Genomic DNA, 18,601 nt, shown 5'->3' on the forward strand with positions numbered 1-18,601 from the left:
ACTACTATTCTGGGAGGCTTTATGAATCAAGAGAAAATTAGCTCTGTGAAGCCGTGTTTCTCTCATGGTGCTTTGCGTTTGGGTTAACATTTGACAGCCTCTTTGTCGTAGAGATGGAACAATATTTTTTTCTCTTTTTTTTTATTTTTTATACCATCTAGCCTGGAAGAATCCAGTCTGTGCAATCATTTCACTCCTTACATCCAAAATGGCAGTCTTGGAAGTTCGAATCCCCGAGCTGACAAGGTACAAATCTGTCATTCTGCCCCTGAACAAAGCAGTTAACCCACTGTTCATTGAAAATAAGAATTTGTTCTTAACTGACTTGCCTAGTTAAATAAAGGTAAAATAAAATGATAAACCCTGGTTAGATTCCAGGCTGTATCACAAGTGGCCCGTGATTGGGAGTCCCACGGGTAGACCGTCATTGTAAATAAGAATTTGTTCTTAACTGACTTGCCTAGTTAAATTTAAAAAATCGAATTCCCTACATAGTGCAGTACTTTTGACTGGAGTCCTATGTAGTGCACGACATGGGGAATATAGTGCCATTTAAGAAGCAGCCCTATCCTCATGTTAGTGGGCTATTTTGGTGTGTGCTGCAGAGGATGTCTTGGGCATTTTCTCATGTTTCAATCAATAGAGAGTTGCTAATGGACTGCACCACTAACCCAACACTTGCCTATGAAGTGTGCCTACGCCACTGAAAGTAGTGCACACTCACAGAAGATGCTAGGGGGGGGGGATTCTATTTCCAAGAACCTAAAACACAGATTTATTATGAAGGTCTACATGTATCCTTATACACAGTGAACTAATCAGCCATGTCTTATTCTACACACTGACAAACCATCACGCATGGGTTTTTTTTATTTTATCTGACAAACGAATGACCATAGTTACATTAATTCAAGAACTCGTGGATTTAAACATGTAAAATAACATTTTTTGGGGCTACTGAACAGTCTAGTGTAGTAGGGACACACCTCTTTGAAAGACTAGTACCAGTAAATTCAGACTTTTCAGGAAGTGTCCCACCACAACCGCAGGCGGACGAGTCGACGGTTCATTCCAGCTAGGAGAGTAAACAACTAACGTTAGTTAGACACACAGCTAAGGACATGAACTGATAGTAACTGTGTATCACGAAGATTGGATCGCGATTTAAACAGCGGGACTGTAATGCCTGGTAAGTTTGTCACAAAACTAAACAAAAACGATTACCTAGCCGTTAACGTTAGCTCGCTAACTTTCCCTACCCAATGCAAGCGAGACCGCTGGGTTAGCTTGCTAATTAACGTTACCTATCAAACAACAATAACATTTGATAACGGACAATGGTCAATCAGACACAAAGTTGACTATTCAAAACAAATAAACGGAACTTAGTTTACGTTTTTCCACATTTAGATAGCGAAGTTATGCGGTTTTCCACTGTATCGGGGGCTTGTGGAGGCAGGGTCCCGTGATGCCCAGCCGTCGTCAGGATATTTATTCATACTACCTACCGACTCCCAAAGGTTATAAATGCTTTCAAATCAAAAACCAAAACCAGTTACTTTCAGATGGACAACTAAATTCAAGCGCTGTTGACTAAGATATACAATGTAAAGTGAACAAACCTAACTTACTTTTACACAGTTGTCAGCAGCAAGTGTTACTTTCATTATCTGACGTTAGCTGTGCCACTGGCTGCATTGTTGGAATGTGAAAGTTGGTTGTCAAGGTCTTTACAGTGAGCTCAGATGGTGGTTCAAAGTCATTTAAAGCAAAAACTCTTTTAGCTTAGTTTCAGAGATTACTTTTTTTTTTTTTTTGCTGATCATACATTTCTCAAAAGGTTTTCTCTAATATGCATTAGTGCTTTTTACAGTTACCTTTTTGTTTTACTGTTGGGGGAAAGTGGAGTCATGGTGTTTCCATTTGAGAGGAGGATGGTGAGAGTCATATGACAGAAGGCAGCTGAGGGTTGGCTAATACTGGTAGGTCCCCTATAACATCCCTGTTGCGTCGAAACGCAGACGGAATCCAGACAAATTAAACGAGAATTAAACAATATTCAAAAATGTATTGAACTTAGTAGGAAATACACAATGTATTTAACTTATTAGAAAATGCATCAGTGATGCGTATTTTCCTGCAATTCTCTGAAACGGATCAGGAATGCTCCTGTCTGTGTCCGTTATTCCAGAGGACAATTTGGACGGGATATATTGTTTCCCAAACTGCCCCTGTATTTCTTTCTTGTTTTTGTTTTCATAAAATGGACAGTTATGACAGAAGCCTGGAGTTGTTGTTTTTCAGGCGATAACAGGCTGCTGCTGCTTCACTGATAATTCAACCCCCTTTTCTCTCTCAAGTGTCTAAACCAAACCGTCTTTGGTATAGTGTCGCAATAATAATGTTTGAATTGAGGAAGTGTGATCATAATCATTTGGTTATTTTAGTGACCCGCAGTATTTCCTAAATGCCACCCCCGCTTTTAGAGGTGAGCTAAACAGTGCAGTTCCACTTGAGATGCGTTTTAAGGCTACGGATGAGAAATGTAATGTATCATTTCTAAACGTTTAGGTCAGTTGTATGCTGCTTCGCAATCTATTAACAGCAAAGGTTGCATTACATTTGCGCAATATTTTTTACTGATGCATTTGGCAATATTCAATTCATACGCATAAAACAGAAACACAAGCCTTCACTGTGAAAGTTGATACGTGTAGGCCCTTCATATGTATATAATAGTTCATGCGCAGCACTTCGTTCATTTTATCGAATCAGTTATTGTTTTCTTGCTCAACCCGCGACCAACACCTGTCAAACTCAGACATTTCTCTCAAAACACAGGGATGTCAATTCGCACGGGACCAGTATTATCAGAAGACCTTGGAGTTCACCCCAAAAACCTGTAGGTTATTCAGGCAGGAATTGTTACTGTCCTGCCATGGCAGATTCAGACGGGATTTAAATAACAGATGTGGTGTTTAGTGCTCATGCACATAATTACATTACTCGACCTCCCCCAGTTAAACTAATCCCGGGATGGGATACATTTCACCGGGCAGGTCATTTAGTTATGTGCACGAGTGCAAAGCACATCCGTAATTTTAGTCCCGTCCGAGACTGCCATGGCAGTAATTTGTACTATTATCCCAGCTCTAAAAACCTACCGTTTTTCGGCAAACTCCCAGGTCTTCTGATATTACTTAACCCGTGCGAATCGTCATCCCAAGTGTTTTGAGGTATATTACAGAGTTTATTAACAGATGCTGCACACAATTTGGGTAAAAACATGGGAACAAATGTATGCTTAAAACAAAGCGTTATGTTGGCAGCCTACCGTTGAATGATCTGTTTTGTCACATATCTAGTGCCGTACTTCTCTTTTAAAAGGTGAAGTGGACGATATTGTGCCAATGAATTTCCAAATGCGTCAGTTAATGAAATGTCTGCATAGATTACAGACAGTTCATGATTCTTATTGTTATACATTATTATTTCGACTTTCTCCCAACTGAATGCCATTATGCCAATATTGGGCTATCCCTAGACATGTCAAATATCTTCACACCTAGAATACCATCCAGGCTTCCGTCATTAAAGGTCAATGTTTTATTAGGGAAAACAATATTTATTTCACCTTTATTTAACCAGGTAGGCTAGTTGAGAACAAGTTCTCATTGACAACTGCGACCTGGCCAATATAAAGCAAAGCAGTGAGACACAGACAACAACACAGAGTTACAGGTACATGCTGGAGTAATAATGACATAATAACACTAGTCCTGTGTGATTAGGGTTAATACCTGGCCGAATGTTATCATGATTATTTACATCTATTCAGTGGTCATTTCGTTTAGCCAACTGCAGTCACCTGAGCACTACAGTAACACTGCTAACCACACAACGCTCTCTGATTGGTGATGTCCGCGCTTTTCCAGACTTTCAAAAATATGTCGCAGGGGAAAATGTATGGGTTGCGGGTTTTTTGAGCTATTTTTAAGTTGCACCGCGGCCGCCATGTCATTTCTCTTTAATGTGTATATATATATATATATATATATTATATATATATATATTATATATATATAATATATATATATATATTAATATATATTAATTAATTTATGTGAGCTGCTTCTGGATGTGAGGCAGGCTGCTGCTGAGCTAGGGGTGAGTGTGTTGAGAGAACACTACAGTCATTGACGAGTCATTTGAGCGAGAGGAGAGGGAGCTGCTCTTGGTCACGTCGTGACACCTTTTAACCAGTTGTATGTAGGTTATTTAGATTTGTCATTATGGAGACACCTATTTCCATAAAACATATTAATACGGTAGAATTGACGCACATCAAGAAATAACGGAGACAGAGCACTGGAAAACGACTTTGGGCGCGCTAGAGCGCATTACATAAATACCCTCGGAGGTGGATTAAACTGCATTCTAATGTTGACTTTGGGCGCGCTTGAGCGCATTACATACACTCCCGTTCAACAGTTTGGGGTCACTTAGAAATGTCCTTGTTTTTGAAAGAAACCCCCCCAAAAAATGGTCAATTAAAATAACATCAAATTGATCAGAAATACAGTGTAGACATTGTTAATGTTGTAAATGACTATTGTAGCTGGAAACGGCTGATGATTTTTAATGGAATATCTACATAGGTGTACAGAGGCCCATTATCAGCAACCATCACTCCTGTGTTCCAATGGCACGTTGTGTTAGCTAATCCAAGTTTATCATTTTAAAAGGCTAATTGATCATTAGAAAACCCTTTTGCAATTATGTTAGCACAGCTGAAAACTGTTGTTCTGATTAAAGAAGCAATAAAACTGGCCTTCTTTAGACTAGTTGAGTATCTGAAGCATCTGCATTTATGGGTTCGATTACAGGCTCAAAATGTCCAGAAACAAAGGACTTTCTTCTGAAACTCATCAGTCTATTCTTGTTCTGAGAAATGAAGGCTATTCCATGAGAGAAATTGCCAAGAAACTGAAGATCTCGTACAATGCTGTGTACTACTCCATTCACAGAACAGTGCAAACTGGCTCTAACCAGAATAGCAAGAGGAGTGGGAGGCCCCGGTGCACAACTGAGCAAGAGAACAACTACATTAGTGTCTAGTTTGAGAAACAGATGCCTCACAAGTCCTCAACTGGCAGCTTCAAGTTAAAGTTATTTTGAAATCTGGCATTGCAGTAGCATTTACGAAATGTTAAACTATGAATATTTGAATGGCAATATTATAATTTACCAATGTTATCGAATAGTAATTTTGTGATTTGTAACGTTGTTCACCGGAAGCATTTGAGAGAAAAAAAAAATCTGATTTTCACCGCTTCGGTAAAATGCTGTTTTTGGATATAAATATGAACTTGATGGAACAAAAAATGCATGTATTGTGTAACATAATGTCTTAGGAGTGTCATCTGAGGAAGATTGTCAAAGGTTGGTGCATAATTCTAGCTGGTTATCCGCTTATGGTGACGCCTGTCTTTGAATTGACAAAACCTTACACACAGCTATTTTCAATGTACTCTCCTAACATAACCTAACTTTATGCTTTCGCCGTAAAGCCTCTTTGAAATCGGACAATGTGGTTGTATTTAGGAGATGTTTATCTTTCAAATTGTGAGAAATAGTTGATTGTTTGAGAAATTGAAATTATTAGATTCTTGCAGTTTTGAATTTCCCGCCGTGGTCTCTTGACAATGAATCCCAATACCAGGATAAGGTCCTCAACTTCTCTTCCTTGTCATCCGGTCTCTGTTCATCATAGACGCTTCAAACAACTTTATAAAGATCGTTGACATCTAGTGGAAGCCGTAGGAATTGCGAAATGAATCCTTTCTCACTGTGGTATCTAATAACAATGACAAAAAAAAAATTGTACAGTCACAAAATTATTATTTTTTTCTCAGGTTTTTGCCTGCCATATGAGTTTTGTTATACTTACAGACACCATTCAAACAGTTTTAGAAAATTCAGAGTGTTTTCTATCCAAATCTGGTAATAATATGCATATCCTAGCTTCTGAGTTGGTGTAGGAGGCAGTTAAAAATGGGCACATATTTTTTTCAAAATTCTCAATACTGCCCCCTAGCCCCAACAGGTTAAATAGTACCTGCAAAACACCAGTCTCAATGTCAACAGTGAAGAGGCGACTCCGGGATACTGGCCTTCTAGGCAGAGTTCCTCGGTCCAGTGTCTGTGTTCTTTTGCCCATTTTAATCTTTCTTTTTTTATTGGCCATTCTGAGATATGGCTTTTTCTTTGCATCTCTGCCTAGAAGGTCAGCATCCCGGAGTCGCCTCTTCACTGTTGACGTTGAGACTGGTGTTTTTTCTTTTACAAAATCTGTTGCTCAAGGGGTGCTACTGTGTGTGTGGTACTGTGACAGCAGGAAATAAAACAATATTCTTTCCTTCCTCCTTCTCTATCCCATTCTCTCCTTCTCTCTAAGCTGGTCAGGACTGTAACCATGCCCATGTTACCTGTAGTGCCTGAAGTCCAGAGTCATGTGCTGGCTGAGTTTGACTGTCTGGACCCCCTGCTCTCTGCACTCCGCCTGGACTCTGGCAGGCTTAAGGTAGGTCACGCATGCCCATTATTATTAGTTGAGAAAAGTTGAGAGGTTCGTCTTCAAAAATTCAGTTCACAATTGGATTGATTTGTTGAAGGAAGAGATATCAAGTGGATTGTAAGGGGTTTTATTTTTTTATTTAACCTTTATTTAACTAGGCAAGTCGGTTAAGAACAAATTCTTATTTACAATGACGGCCTAGGAACAGTGGGTTAACTGCCTTGTTCAGGGGCAGAATGACAGATTTTTACCTTGTCAGCTCGGGGATTCGATCTAGCAACCTTTCGGATACTGGCCCAACGCTCTAACCACTAGGCTACCTGCCGCCCCTAGTGTATTGAATTTAAAAAATAAAAATATTTTCCAGCTGCTGTGAATAGTTTGTTTTCGGTCTGTAATACAGATTAATCAGTCTGTAATAAACAATTGATAAATACAGCCTGGCACGTTGGATTGTAAAATCGTGTAAATGTTCGTTACAAGTCAGAATGTTGAATTTACATTTAAACTTATTCTACCGGTTGTCTGTGTGGTTTGTCCTTCAGCTGTTCGGAATTTGACACGAAATATCCACAGAAATGTTTTCACAGAGCCGGTAGGTTTATGGTTCTGTCGGCTTGTATTTCCAGTCTGCTGACGCATGCGACGTAAACACTTGCGCAATATGTAAACGATAGCACCTTATGTAAACGATAGCACCTTATGCAAACGATAGCACCTTATGCAAACGATAGCACCTTATGCAAACGATAGCACCTTATGCAAACGATAGCACCTTACGCAAACGATAGCACCTTACGCAAACGATAGCACCTTACGCAAACGATAGCACATTGTAACCCAACATTCAGCTGGCAGTGGCAAACCTTCCGGCTCTCTAGAAAGTTGGGCAAGCAATACCTTCCTGTGGATATTTTGTCTCAAATTTCGAGCAGCTGGAGGACAGACAACCGGTAGAATAAGTTTAAATTGTATTTTTTTTTTTCAACATTCTGGCTTGTAAGGAGCATTTACACGATTTTACACTCCAATGTGTCAGCCTGTATTTATCAATGAATTGTTTACTGAAGCCTGATTAATCAGACTGTTTGGATGTGTGTTGAAAACCTCTCTTTTCTTGTCTGTCAGTGCACCTGCCTGGCAGTATCGAGGAAGTGGCTAGCTTTAGGAACATCAGCTGGAGGGCTGCACCTCATCCAGAGGGAAGGATGGAAGCAGAGGCTCATCCTCACGCATAAGGTAGCGTATATAATGTTGTCGTCTACGTCCTGGTAATAAAATAAAAAAATGCTCTGACCAAGATATACGACCAGTTTGTTATTATTAGATAGATACTGTACATACTCCTGTTTTTAATAACATTGCACGAGCGAGCCAGAACAGCACATCTCCTGTTTCTGTAGTGAGTCAGCTTGATGTACCAGTACACCCCCTAGACAGGATGCTAGTCTATCTCCTGTTTCTGTAGTGAGACAGCTTGATGTACCAGTACACCCCCTGGACAGGATGCTAGTCTATCTCCTGTTTCTGTAGTGTGAGTCAGCTTGATGTACCAGTACACCCCCTGGACAGGACGCTAGTCTATCTCCTGTTTCTGTAGTGTGAGTCAGCTTGATGTACCAGTACACCCCCTGGACAGGATGCTAGTCTATCTCCTGTTTCTGTAGTGTGAGTCAGCTTGATGTACCAGTACACCCCCTAGACAGGATGCTAGTCTATCTCCTGTTTCTGTAGTGAGACAGCTTGATGTACCAGTACACCCCCTAGACAGGATGCTAGTCTATCTCCTGTTTCTGTAGTGAGTCAGCTTGATGTACCAGTACACCCCCTGGACAGGATGCTAGTCTATCTCCTGTTTCTGTAGTGTGAGTCAGCTTGATGTACCAGTACACCCCCTGGACAGGACACTAGTCTATCTCCTGTTTCTGTAGTGTGAGTCAGCTTGATGTACCAGTACACCCCCTGGACAGGACGCTAGTCTATCTCCTGTTTCTGTAGTGAGGCAGCTTGATGTACCAGTACACCCCCTGGACAGGATGCTAGTCTATCTCCTGTTTCTGTAGTGAGTCAGCTTGATGTACCAGTACACCCCCTAGACAGGATGCTAGTCTATCTCCTGTTTCTGTAGTGTGAGTCAGCTTGATGTACCAGTACACCCCCTGGACAGGATGCTAGTCTAGCTCCTGTTTCTGTAGTGAGTCAGCTTGATGTACCAGTACACCCCCTGGACAGGACACTGGTCTATCTCCTGTTTCTGTAGTGAGTCAGCTTGATGTACCAGTACACCCCCTGGACAGGATGCTAGTCTATCTCCTGTTTCTGTAGTGTGAGGCAGCTTGATGTACCAGTACACCCCCTGGACAGGATGCTAGTCTATCTCCTGTTTCTGTAGTGTGAGGCAGCTTGATGTACCAGTACACCCCCTGGACAGGATGCTAGTCTATCTCCTGTTTCTGTAGTGTGAGGCAGCTTGATGTACCAGGACACCCCCTGGACAGGATGCTAGTCTATCTCCTGTTTCTGTAGTGTGAGTCAGCTTGATGTACCAGTACACCCCCTGGACAGGATGCTAGTCTATCTCCTGTTTCTGTAGTGTGAGGCAGCTTGATGTACCAGTACACCCCCTGGACAGGATGCTAGTCTATCTCCTGTTTCTGTAGTGTGAGGCAGCTTGATGTACCACTACACCCCCTGGACAGGATGCTAGTCTATCTCCTGTTTCTGTAGTGTGAGGCAGCTTGATGTACCAGTACACCCCCTGGACAGGATGCTAGTCTATCTCAGGGCCTTACCCCTAATCCATCTCCTTAATTCTGAGTTCCAGGTCCCATTTTGACTGTTTTTGGTATGACTCGGCCAGGGATCAATAAGTATTTCTTCTATTTCAGGAGGGATCTATCACTCAGGTGTCATGTTGTCCACATGATGAAGACTTTATTGCTGTGGCAACAAGGTAAAAATGTTTTTAAAATAACTCAAAGCATGGAAATTAATTTGAAGTTCACATGTTTACTTACTTCAGTGACTTCAACTACTTCAATAAGTAAGTGTCAGGCGTGTTTCAGTTTGCTTTCCTGTCTGTCTGCCTTCCAGTCTGCCTCTCTCTCTGTCTCTGTCTCTCTCTCTCTCTCTCTCTGTCTTTCTCTGCATGTTGTAAGTCAAGATCTGGTTGTAGCTAAACTAGGGGTAGATTTGGGATGAAAGGTTTTATCTCTCTCGGTGTGTCTCAGTCAGGGTCTGGTGGTCTAGGTGTTAATACTGTCCTACTGTCTCTTGTCCTCTAGTCAGGGTCTGGTAGTCTAGGTGTTAATACTGTCCTACTGTCTCTTGTCCTCTAGTCAGGGTCTGGTAGTCTAAGTGTTAATACTGTCTCTTGTCCTCTAGTCAGGGTCTGGTAGTCTAGGTGTTAATACTGTCTCTTGTCCTCTAGTCAGGGTCTGGTAGTCTAGGTGTTAATACTGTCCTACTGTCTCTTGTCCTCTAGTCAGGGTCTGGTAGTCTAAGTGTTAATACTGTCTCTTGTCCTCTAGTCAGGGTCTGGTAGTGTAGGTGTTAATACTGTCCTACTGTCTCTTGTCCTCTAGTCAGGGTCTGGTAGTCTAGGTGTTAATACTGTCTCTTGTCCTCTAGTCAGGGTCTGGTAGTCTAGGTGTTAATACTGTCTCTTGTCCTCTAGTCAGGGTCTGGTAGTCTAGGTGTTAATACTGTCCTACTGTCTCTTGTCCTCTAGTCAGGGTCTGGTAGTCTAGGTGTTAATACTGTCCTACTGTCTCTTGTCCTCTAGTCAGGGTCTGGTAGTCTAGGTGTTAATACTGTCTCTTGTCCTCTAGTCAGGGTCTGGTAGTCTAGGTGTTAATACTGTCCTACTGTCTCTTGTCCTCTAGTCAGGGTCTGGTAGTCTAGGTGTTAATACTGTCCTACTGTCTCTTGTCCTCTAGTCAGGGTCTGGTAGTCTAAGTGTTAATACTGTCTCTTGTCCTCTAGTCAGGGTCTGGTAGTCTAGGTGTTAATACTGTCCTACTGTCTCTTGTCCTCTAGTCAGGGTCTGGTAGTCTAGGTGTTAATACTGTCTCTTGTCCTCTAGTCAGGGTCTGGTAGTCTAGGTGTTAATACTGTCTCTTGTCCTCTAGTCAGGGTCTGGTAGTCTAGGTGTTAATACTGTCCTACTGTCTCTTGTCCTCTAGTCAGGGTCTGGTAGTCTAAGTGTTAATACTGTCTCTTGTCCTCTAGTCAGGGTCTGGTAGTCTAGGTGTTAATACTGTCCTACTGTCTCTTGTCCTCTAGTCAGGGTCTGGTAGTCTAGGTGTTAATACTGTCCTACTGTCTCTTGTCCTCTAGTCAGGGTCTGGTAGTCTAGGTGTTAATACTGTCTCTTGTCCTCTAGTCAGGGTCTGGTAGTCTAGGTGTTAATACTGTCCTACTGTCTCTTGTCCTCTAGTCAGGGTCTGGTAGTCTAGGTGTTAATACTGTCCTACTGTCTCTTGTCCTCTAGTCAGGGTCTGGTAGTCTAGGTGTTAATACTGTCTCTTGTCCTCTAGTCAGGGTCTGGTAGTCTAGGTGTTAATACTGTCCTACTGTCTCTTGTCCTCTAGTCAGGGTCTGGTAGTCTAGGTGTTAATACTGTCTCTTGTCCTCTAGTCAGGGTCTGGTAGTCTAGGTGTTAATACTGTCCTACTGTCTCTTGTCCTCTAGTCAGGGTCTGGTAGTCTAGGTGTTAATACTGTCTCTTGTCCTCTAGTCAGGGTCTGGTAGTCTAGGTGTTAATACTGCCTCTTGTCCTCTAGTCAGGGTCTGGTAGTCTAGGTGTTAATACTGTCTCTTGTCCTCTAGTCAGGGTCTGGTGGTCTAGGTGTTAATACTGTCCTACTGTCTCTTGTCCTCTAGTCAGGGTCTGGTAGTCTAGGTGTTAATACTGTCCTACTGTCTCTTGTCCTCTAGTCAGGGTCTGGTAGTCTAGGTGTTAATACTGTCCTACTGTCTCTTGTCCTCTAGTCAGGGTCTGGTGGTCTAGGTGTTAATACTGTCTCTTGTCCTCTAGTCAGGGTCTGGTAGTCTAGGTGTTAATACTGTCTCTTGTCCTCTAGTCAGGGTCTGGTGGTCTAGGTGTTAATACTGTCTCTTGTCCTCTAGTCAGGGTCTGGTAGTCTAGGTGTTAATACTGTCTCTTGTCCTCTAGTCAGGGTCTGGTAGTCTAGGTGTTAATACTGTCTCTTGTCCTCTAGTCAGGGTCTGGTAGTCTAGGTGTTAATACTGTCCTACTGTCTCTTGTCCTCTAGTCAGGGTCTGGTAGTCTAGGTGTTAATACTGCCTCTTGTCCTCTAGTCAGGGTCTGGTAGTCTAGGTGTTAATACTGTCTCTTGTCCTCTAGTCAGGGTCTGGTAGTCTAGGTGTTAATACTGCCTCTTGTCCTCTAGTCAGGGTCTGGTAGTCTAGGTGTTAATACTGCCTCTTGTCCTCTAGTCAGGGTCTGGTAGTCTAGCTGTTAATACTGCCTCTTGTCCTCTAGTCAGGGTCTGGTGGTCTAGGTGTTAATACTGTCCTACTGTCTCTTGTCCTCTAGTCAGGGTCTGGTAGTCTAGGTGTTAATACTGTCCTACTGTCTCTTGTCCTCTAGTCAGGGTCTGGTAGTCTAGGTGTTAATACTGTCTCTTGTCCTCTAGTCAGGGTCTGGTAGTCTAGGTGTTAATACTGTCTCTTGTCCTCTAGTCAGGGTCTGGTGGTCTAGGTGTTAATACTGTCCTACTGTCTCTTGTCCTCTAGTCAGGGTCTGGTAGTCTAGGTGTTAATACTGTCTCTTGTCCTCTAGTCAGGGTCTGGTAGTCTAGGTGTTAATACTGCCTCTTGTCCTCTAGTCAGGGTCTGGTAGTCTAGGTGTTAATACTGTCCTACTGTCTCTTGTCCTCTAGTCAGGGTCTGGTAGTCTAGGTGTTAATACTGTCCTACTGTCTCTTGTCCTCTAGTCAGGGTCTGGTGGTCTAGGTGTTAATACTGTCTCTTGTCCTCTAGTCAGGGTCTGGTAGTCTAGGTGTTAATACTGTCTCTTGTCCTCTAGTCAGGGTCTGGTGGTCTAGGTGTTAATACTGTCTCTTGTCCTCTAGTCAGGGTCTGGTAGTCTAGGTGTTAATACTGTCTCTTGTCCTCTAGTCAGGGTCTGGTAGTCTAGGTGTTAATACTGTCTCTTGTCCTCTAGTCAGGGTCTGGTAGTCTAGGTGTTAATACTGTCCTACTGTCTCTTGTCCTCTAGTCAGGGTCTGGTAGTCTAGGTGTTAATACTGCCTCTTGTCCTCTAGTCAGGGTCTGGTAGTCTAGGTGTTAATACTGTCTCTTGTCCTCTAGTCAGGGTCTGGTAGTCTAGGTGTTAATACTGCCTCTTGTCCTCTAGTCAGGGTCTGGTAGTCTAGGTGTTAATACTGCCTCTTGTCCTCTAGTCAGGGTCTGGTAGTCTAGCTGTTAATACTGCCTCTTGTCCTCTAGTCAGGGTCTGGTGGTCTAGGTGTTAATACTGTCCTACTGTCTCTTGTCCTCTAGTCAGGGTCTGGTAGTCTAGGTGTTAATACTGTCCTACTGTCTCTTGTCCTCTAGTCAGGGTCTGGTAGGCTAGGTGTTAATACTGTCTCTTGTCCTCTAGTCAGGGTCTGGTAATCTAGGTGTTAATACTGTCTCTTGTCCTCTAGTCAGGGTCTGGTGGTCTAGGTGTTAATACTGTCCTACTGTCTCTTGTCCTCTAGTCAGGGTCTGGTAGTCTAGGTGTTAATACTGTCCTACTGTCTCTTGTCCTCTAGTCAGGGGCTGGTAGTCTAGGTGTTAATACTGTCTCTTGTCCTCTAGTCAGGGTCTGGTGGTCTAGGTGTTAATACTGTCTCTTGTCCTCTAGTCAGGGTCTGGTAGTCTAGGTGTTAATACTGTCTCTTGTCCTCTAGTCAGGGTCTGGTGGTCTAGGTGTTAATACTGTCCTACTGTCTCTTGTCCTCTAGTCAGGGTCTGGTAGTCTAGGTGTTAATACTGTCCTACTGTCTCTTGTCCTCTAGTCAGGGTCTGGTAGTCTAGGTGTTAATACTGTCTCTTGTCCTCTAGTCAGGGTCTGGTAGTCTAGGTGTTAATACTGTCCTACTGTCTCTTGTCCTCTAGTCAGGGTCTGGTAGTCTAGGTGTTAATACTGTCCTACTGTCTCTTGTCCTCTAGTCAGGGTCTGGTAGTCTAGGTGTTAATACTGCCTCTTGTCCTCTAGTCAGGGTCTGGTAGTCTAGGTGTTAATACTGTCTCTTGTCCTCTAGTCAGGGTCTGGTAGTCTAGGTGTTAATACTGTCCTACTGTCTCTTGTCCTCTAGTCAGGGTCTGGTAGTCTAGGTGTTAATACTGTCTCTTGTCCTCTAGTCAGGGTCTGGTAGTCTAGGTGTTAATACTGTCCTACTGTCTCTTGTCCTCTAGTCAGGGTCTGGTAGTCTAGGTGTTAATACTGTCTCTTGTCCTCTAGTCAGGGTCTGGTAGTCTAGGTGTTAATACTGTCCTACTGTCTCTTGTCCTCTAGTCAGGGTCTGGTAGTCTAGGTGTTAATACTGTCTCTTGTCCTCTAGTCAGGGTCTGGTAGTCTAGGTGTTAATACTGCCTCTTGTCCTCTAGTCAGGGTCTGGTAGTCTAGGTGTTAATACTGTCCTACTGTCTCTTGTCCTCTAGTCAGGGTCTGGTAGTCTAGGTGTTAATACTGTCCTACTGTCTCTTGTCCTCTAGTCAGGGTCTGGTGGTCTAGGTGTTAATACTGTCTCTTGTCCTCTAGTCAGGGTCTGGTAGTCTAGGTGTTAATACTGTCTCTTGTCCTCTAGTCAGGGTCTGGTGGTCTAGGTGTTAATACTGTCTCTTGTCCTCTAGTCAGGGTCTGGTAGTCTAGGTGTTAATACTGTCTCTTGTCCTCTAGTCAGGGTCTGGTAGTCTAGGTGTTAATACTGTCTCTTGTCCTCTAGTCAGGGTCTGGTAGTCTAGGTGTTAATACTGTCCTACTGTCTCTTGTCCTCTAGTCAGGGTCTGGTAGTCTAGGTGTTAATACTGCCTCTTGTCCTCTAGTCAGGGTCTGGTAGTCTAGGTGTTAATACTGTCTCTTGTCCTCTAGTCAGGGTCTGGTAGTCTAGGTGTTAATACTGCCTCTTGTCCTCTAGTCAGGGTCTGGTAGTCTAGGTGTTAATACTGCCTCTTGTCCTCTAGTCAGGGTCTGGTGGTCTAGGTGTTAATACTGTCTCTTGTCCTCTAGTCAGGGTCTGGTAGTCTAGGTGTTAATACTGTCTCTTGTCCTCTAGTCAGGGTCTGGTAGTCTAGGTGTTAATACTGTCCTACTGTCTCTTGTCCTCTAGTCAGGGTCTGGTAGTCTAGGTGTTAATACTGTCCTACTGTCTCTTGTCCTCTAGTCAGGGTCTGGTAGTCTAGGTGTTAATACTGTCTCTTGTCCTCTAGTCAGGGTCTGGTAGTCTAGGTGTTAATACTGTCCTACTGTCTCTTGTCCTCTAGTCAGGGTCTGGTAGTCTAGGTGTTAATACTGCCTCTTGTCCTCTAGTCAGGGTCTGGTAGTCTAGGTGTTAATACTGCCTCTTGTCCTCTAGTCAGGGTCTGGTAGTCTAGGTGTTAATACTGTCCTACTGTCTCTTGTCCTCTAGTCAGGGTCTGGTAGTCTAGGTGTTAATACTGTCCTACTGTCTCTTGTCCTCTAGTCAGGGTCTGGTAGTCTAGGTGTTAATACTGTCTCTTGTCCTCTAGTCAGGGTCTGGTGGTCTAGGTGTTAATACTGTCCTACTGTCTCTTGTCCTCTAGTCAGGGTCTGGTAGTCTAGGTGTTAATACTGCCTCTTGTCCTCTAGTCAGGGTCTGGTAGTCTAGGTGTTAATACTGTCTCTTGTCCTCTAGTCAGGGTCTGGTAGTCTAGGTGTTAATACTGCCTCTTGTCCTCTAGTCAGGGTCTGGTAGTCTAGGTGTTAATACTGTCTCTTGTCCTCTAGTCAGGGTCTGGTAGACTAGGTGTTAATTCTGTCTCTTGTCCTCTAGTCAGGGTCTGGTAGTCTAGGTGTTAATACTGTCCTACTGTCTCTTGTCCTCTAGTCAGGGTCTGGTAGTCTAGGTGTTAATACTGTCCTACTGTCTCTTGTCCTCTAGTCAGGGTCTGGTAGTCTAGGTGTTAATACTGTCTACTGTCTCTTGTCCTCTAGTCAGGGTCTGGTAGTCTAGGTGTTAATACTGTCCTACTGTCTCTTGTCCTCTAGTCAGGGTCTGGTAGTCTAGGTGTTAATACTGTCTCTTGTCCTCTAGTCAGGGTCTGGTAGTCTAGGTGTTAATACTGCCTCTTGTCCTCTAGTCAGGGTCTGGTAGTCTAGGTGTTAATACTGTCCTACTGTCTCTTGTCCTCTAGTCAGGGTCTGGTAGTCTAGGTGTTAATACTGTCTCTTGTCCTCTAGTCAGGGTCTGGTAGTCTAGGTGTTAATACTGTCTCTTGTCCTCTAGTCAGGGTCTGGTAGTCTAGGTGTTAATACTGTCCTACTGTCTCTTGTCCTCTAGTCAGGGTCTGGTAGTCTAGGTGTTAATACTGTCCTACTGTCTCTTGTCCTCTAGTCAGGGTCTGGTGGTCTAGGTGTTAATACTGTCTCTTGTCCTCTAGTCAGGGTCTGGTAGTCTAGGTGTTAATACTGTCTCTTGTCCTCTAGTCAGGGTCTGGTGGTCTAGGTGTTAATACTGTCTCTTGTCCTCTAGTCAGGGTCTGGTAGTCTAGGTGTTAATACTGTCTCTTGTCCTCTAGTCAGGGTCTGGTAGTCTAGGTGTTAATACTGTCTCTTGTCCTCTAGTCAGGGTCTGGTAGTCTAGGTGTTAATACTGTCCTACTGTCTCTTGTCCTCTAGTCAGGGTCTGGTAGTCTAGGTGTTAATACTGTCCTACTGTCTCTTGTCCTCTAGTCAGGGTCTGGTAGTCTAGGTGTTAATACTGCCTCTTGTCCTCTAGTCAGGGTCTGGTAGTCTAGGTGTTAATACTGCCTCTTGTCCTCTAGTCAGGGTCTGGTAGTCTAGGTGTTAATACTGTCTCTTGTCCTCTAGTCAGGGTCTGGTAGTCTAGGTGTTAATACTGTCTCTTGTCCTCTAGTCAGGGTCTGGTGGTCTAGGTGTTAATACTGTCCTACTGTCTCTTGTCCTCTAGTCAGGGTCTGGTAGTCTAGGTGTTAATACTGGCTCTTGTCCTCTAGTCAGGGTCTGGTAGTCTAGGTGTTAATACTGTCTCTTGTCCTCTAGTCAGGGTCTGGTAGTCTAGGTGTTAATACTGCCTCTTGTCCTCTAGTCAGGGTCTGGTAGTCTAGGTGTTAATACTGTCTCTTGTCCTCTAGTCAGGGTCTGGTGGTCTAGGTGTTAATACTGTCCTACTGTCTCTTCTCCTCTAGTCAGGGTCTGGTAGTCTAGGTGTTAATACTGTCCTACTGTCTCTTGTCCTCTAGTCAGGGTCTGGTAGTCTAGGTGTTAATACTGTCTCTTGTCCTCTAGTCAGGGGCTGGTAGTCTAGGTGTTAATACTGTCTCTTGTCCTCTAGTCAGGGTCTGGTAGTCTAGGTGTTAATACTGTCTCTTGTCCTCTAGTCAGGGTCTGGTAGTCTAGGTGTTAATACTGTCCTACTGTCTCTTGTCCTCTAGTCAGGGTCTGGTAGTCTAGGTGTTAATACTGTCCTACTGTCTCTTGTCCTCTAGTCAGGGTCTGGTAGTCTAGCTGTTAATACTGCCTCTTGTCCTCTAGTCAGGGTCTGGTGGTCTAGGTGTTAATACTGCCTCTTGTCCTCTAGTCAGGGTCTGGTGGTCTAGGTGTTAATACTGTCTCTTGTCCTCTAGTCAGGGTCTGGTAGTCTAGGTGTTAATACTGTCTCTTGTCCTCTAGTCAGGGTCTGGTAGTCTAGGTGTTAATACTGTCCTACTGTCTCTTGTCCTCTAGTCAGGGTCTGGTAGTCTAGGTGTTAATACTGTCCTACTGTCTCTTGTCCTCTAGTCAGGGTCTGGTAGTCTAGGTGTTAATACTGTCTCTTGTCCTCTAGTCAGGGTCTGGTAGTCTAGGTGTTAATACTGCCTCTTGTCCTCTAGTCAGGGTCTGGTAGTCTAGGTGTTAATACTGCCTCTTGTCCTCTAGTCAGGGTCTGGTAGTCTAGGTGTTAATACTGTCCTACTGTCTCTTGTCCTCTAGTCAGGGTCTGGTAGTCTAGGTGTTAATACTGTCCTACTGTCTCTTGTCCTCTAGTCAGGGTCTGGTAGTCTAGGTGTTAATACTGTCTCTTGTCCTCTAGTCAGGGTCTGGTGGTCTAGGTGTTAATACTGTCCTACTGTCTCTTGTCCTGTAGTCAGGGTCTGGTAGTCTAGGTGTTAATACTGCCTCTTGTCCTCTAGTCAGGGTCTGGTAGTCTAGGTGTTAATACTGTCTCTTGTGCTCTAGTCAGGGTCTGGTAGTCTAGGTGTTAATACTGCCTCTTGTCCTCTAGTCAGGGTCTGGTAGTCTAGGTGTTAATACTGTCCTACTGTCTCTTGTCCTCTAGTCAGGGTCTGGTAGTCTAGGTGTTAATACTGTCCTACTGTTTCTTGTCCTCTAGTCAGGGTCTGGTAGTCTAGGTGTTAATACTGTCTCTTGTCCTCTAGTCAGGGTCTGGTAGTCTAGGTGTTAATACTGTCCTACTGTTTCTTGTCCTCTAGTCAGGGTCTGGTAGTCTAGGTGTTAATACTGTCCTACTGTCTCTTGTCCTCTAGTCAGGGTCTGGTAGTCTAGGTGTTAATACTGTCTCTTGTCCTCTAGTCAGGGTCTGGTAGTCTAGGTGTTAATACTGTCCTACTGTCTCTTGTCCTCTAGTCAGGGTCTGGTAGTCTAGGTGTTAATACTGTCTCTTGTCCTCTAGTCAGGGTCTGGTAGTCTAGGTGTTAATACTGTCCTACTGTCTCTTGTCCTCTAGTCAGGGTCTGGTAGTCTAGGTGTTAATACTGTCTCTTGTCCTCTAGTCAGGGTCTGGTAGTCTAGGTGTTAATACTGTCCTACTG

At 43.6% G+C, this 18,601-nt stretch overlaps 1 protein-coding gene across 1 annotated transcript in view; it reads left to right on the forward strand.

Moving 5' to 3' along the window:
• Positions 1-1,012: 1,012 nt before the first annotated feature.
• The window catches only part of hps5 (HPS5 biogenesis of lysosomal organelles complex 2 subunit 2), a 54,696-nt gene continuing 37,107 nt past the window's right edge, over positions 1,013-18,601 (forward strand). The window contains exons 1-4 of the mRNA XM_014170327.3: positions 1,013-1,189; positions 6,458-6,583; positions 7,706-7,816; positions 9,466-9,530. Coding sequence (XP_014025802.3) covers positions 6,476-6,583; positions 7,706-7,816; positions 9,466-9,530 — 284 coding nt within the window. The 5' untranslated portion in view covers positions 1,013-1,189; positions 6,458-6,475. The remainder of the gene's footprint in view (positions 1,190-6,457; positions 6,584-7,705; positions 7,817-9,465; positions 9,531-18,601) is intronic.

The sequence above is a fragment of the Salmo salar genome, chromosome 23 (assembly GCF_965601325.2).
Source record: "Salmo salar chromosome 23, fSalSal1, whole genome shotgun sequence".
Taxonomy (NCBI): domain Eukaryota; kingdom Metazoa; phylum Chordata; class Actinopteri; order Salmoniformes; family Salmonidae; genus Salmo; species Salmo salar.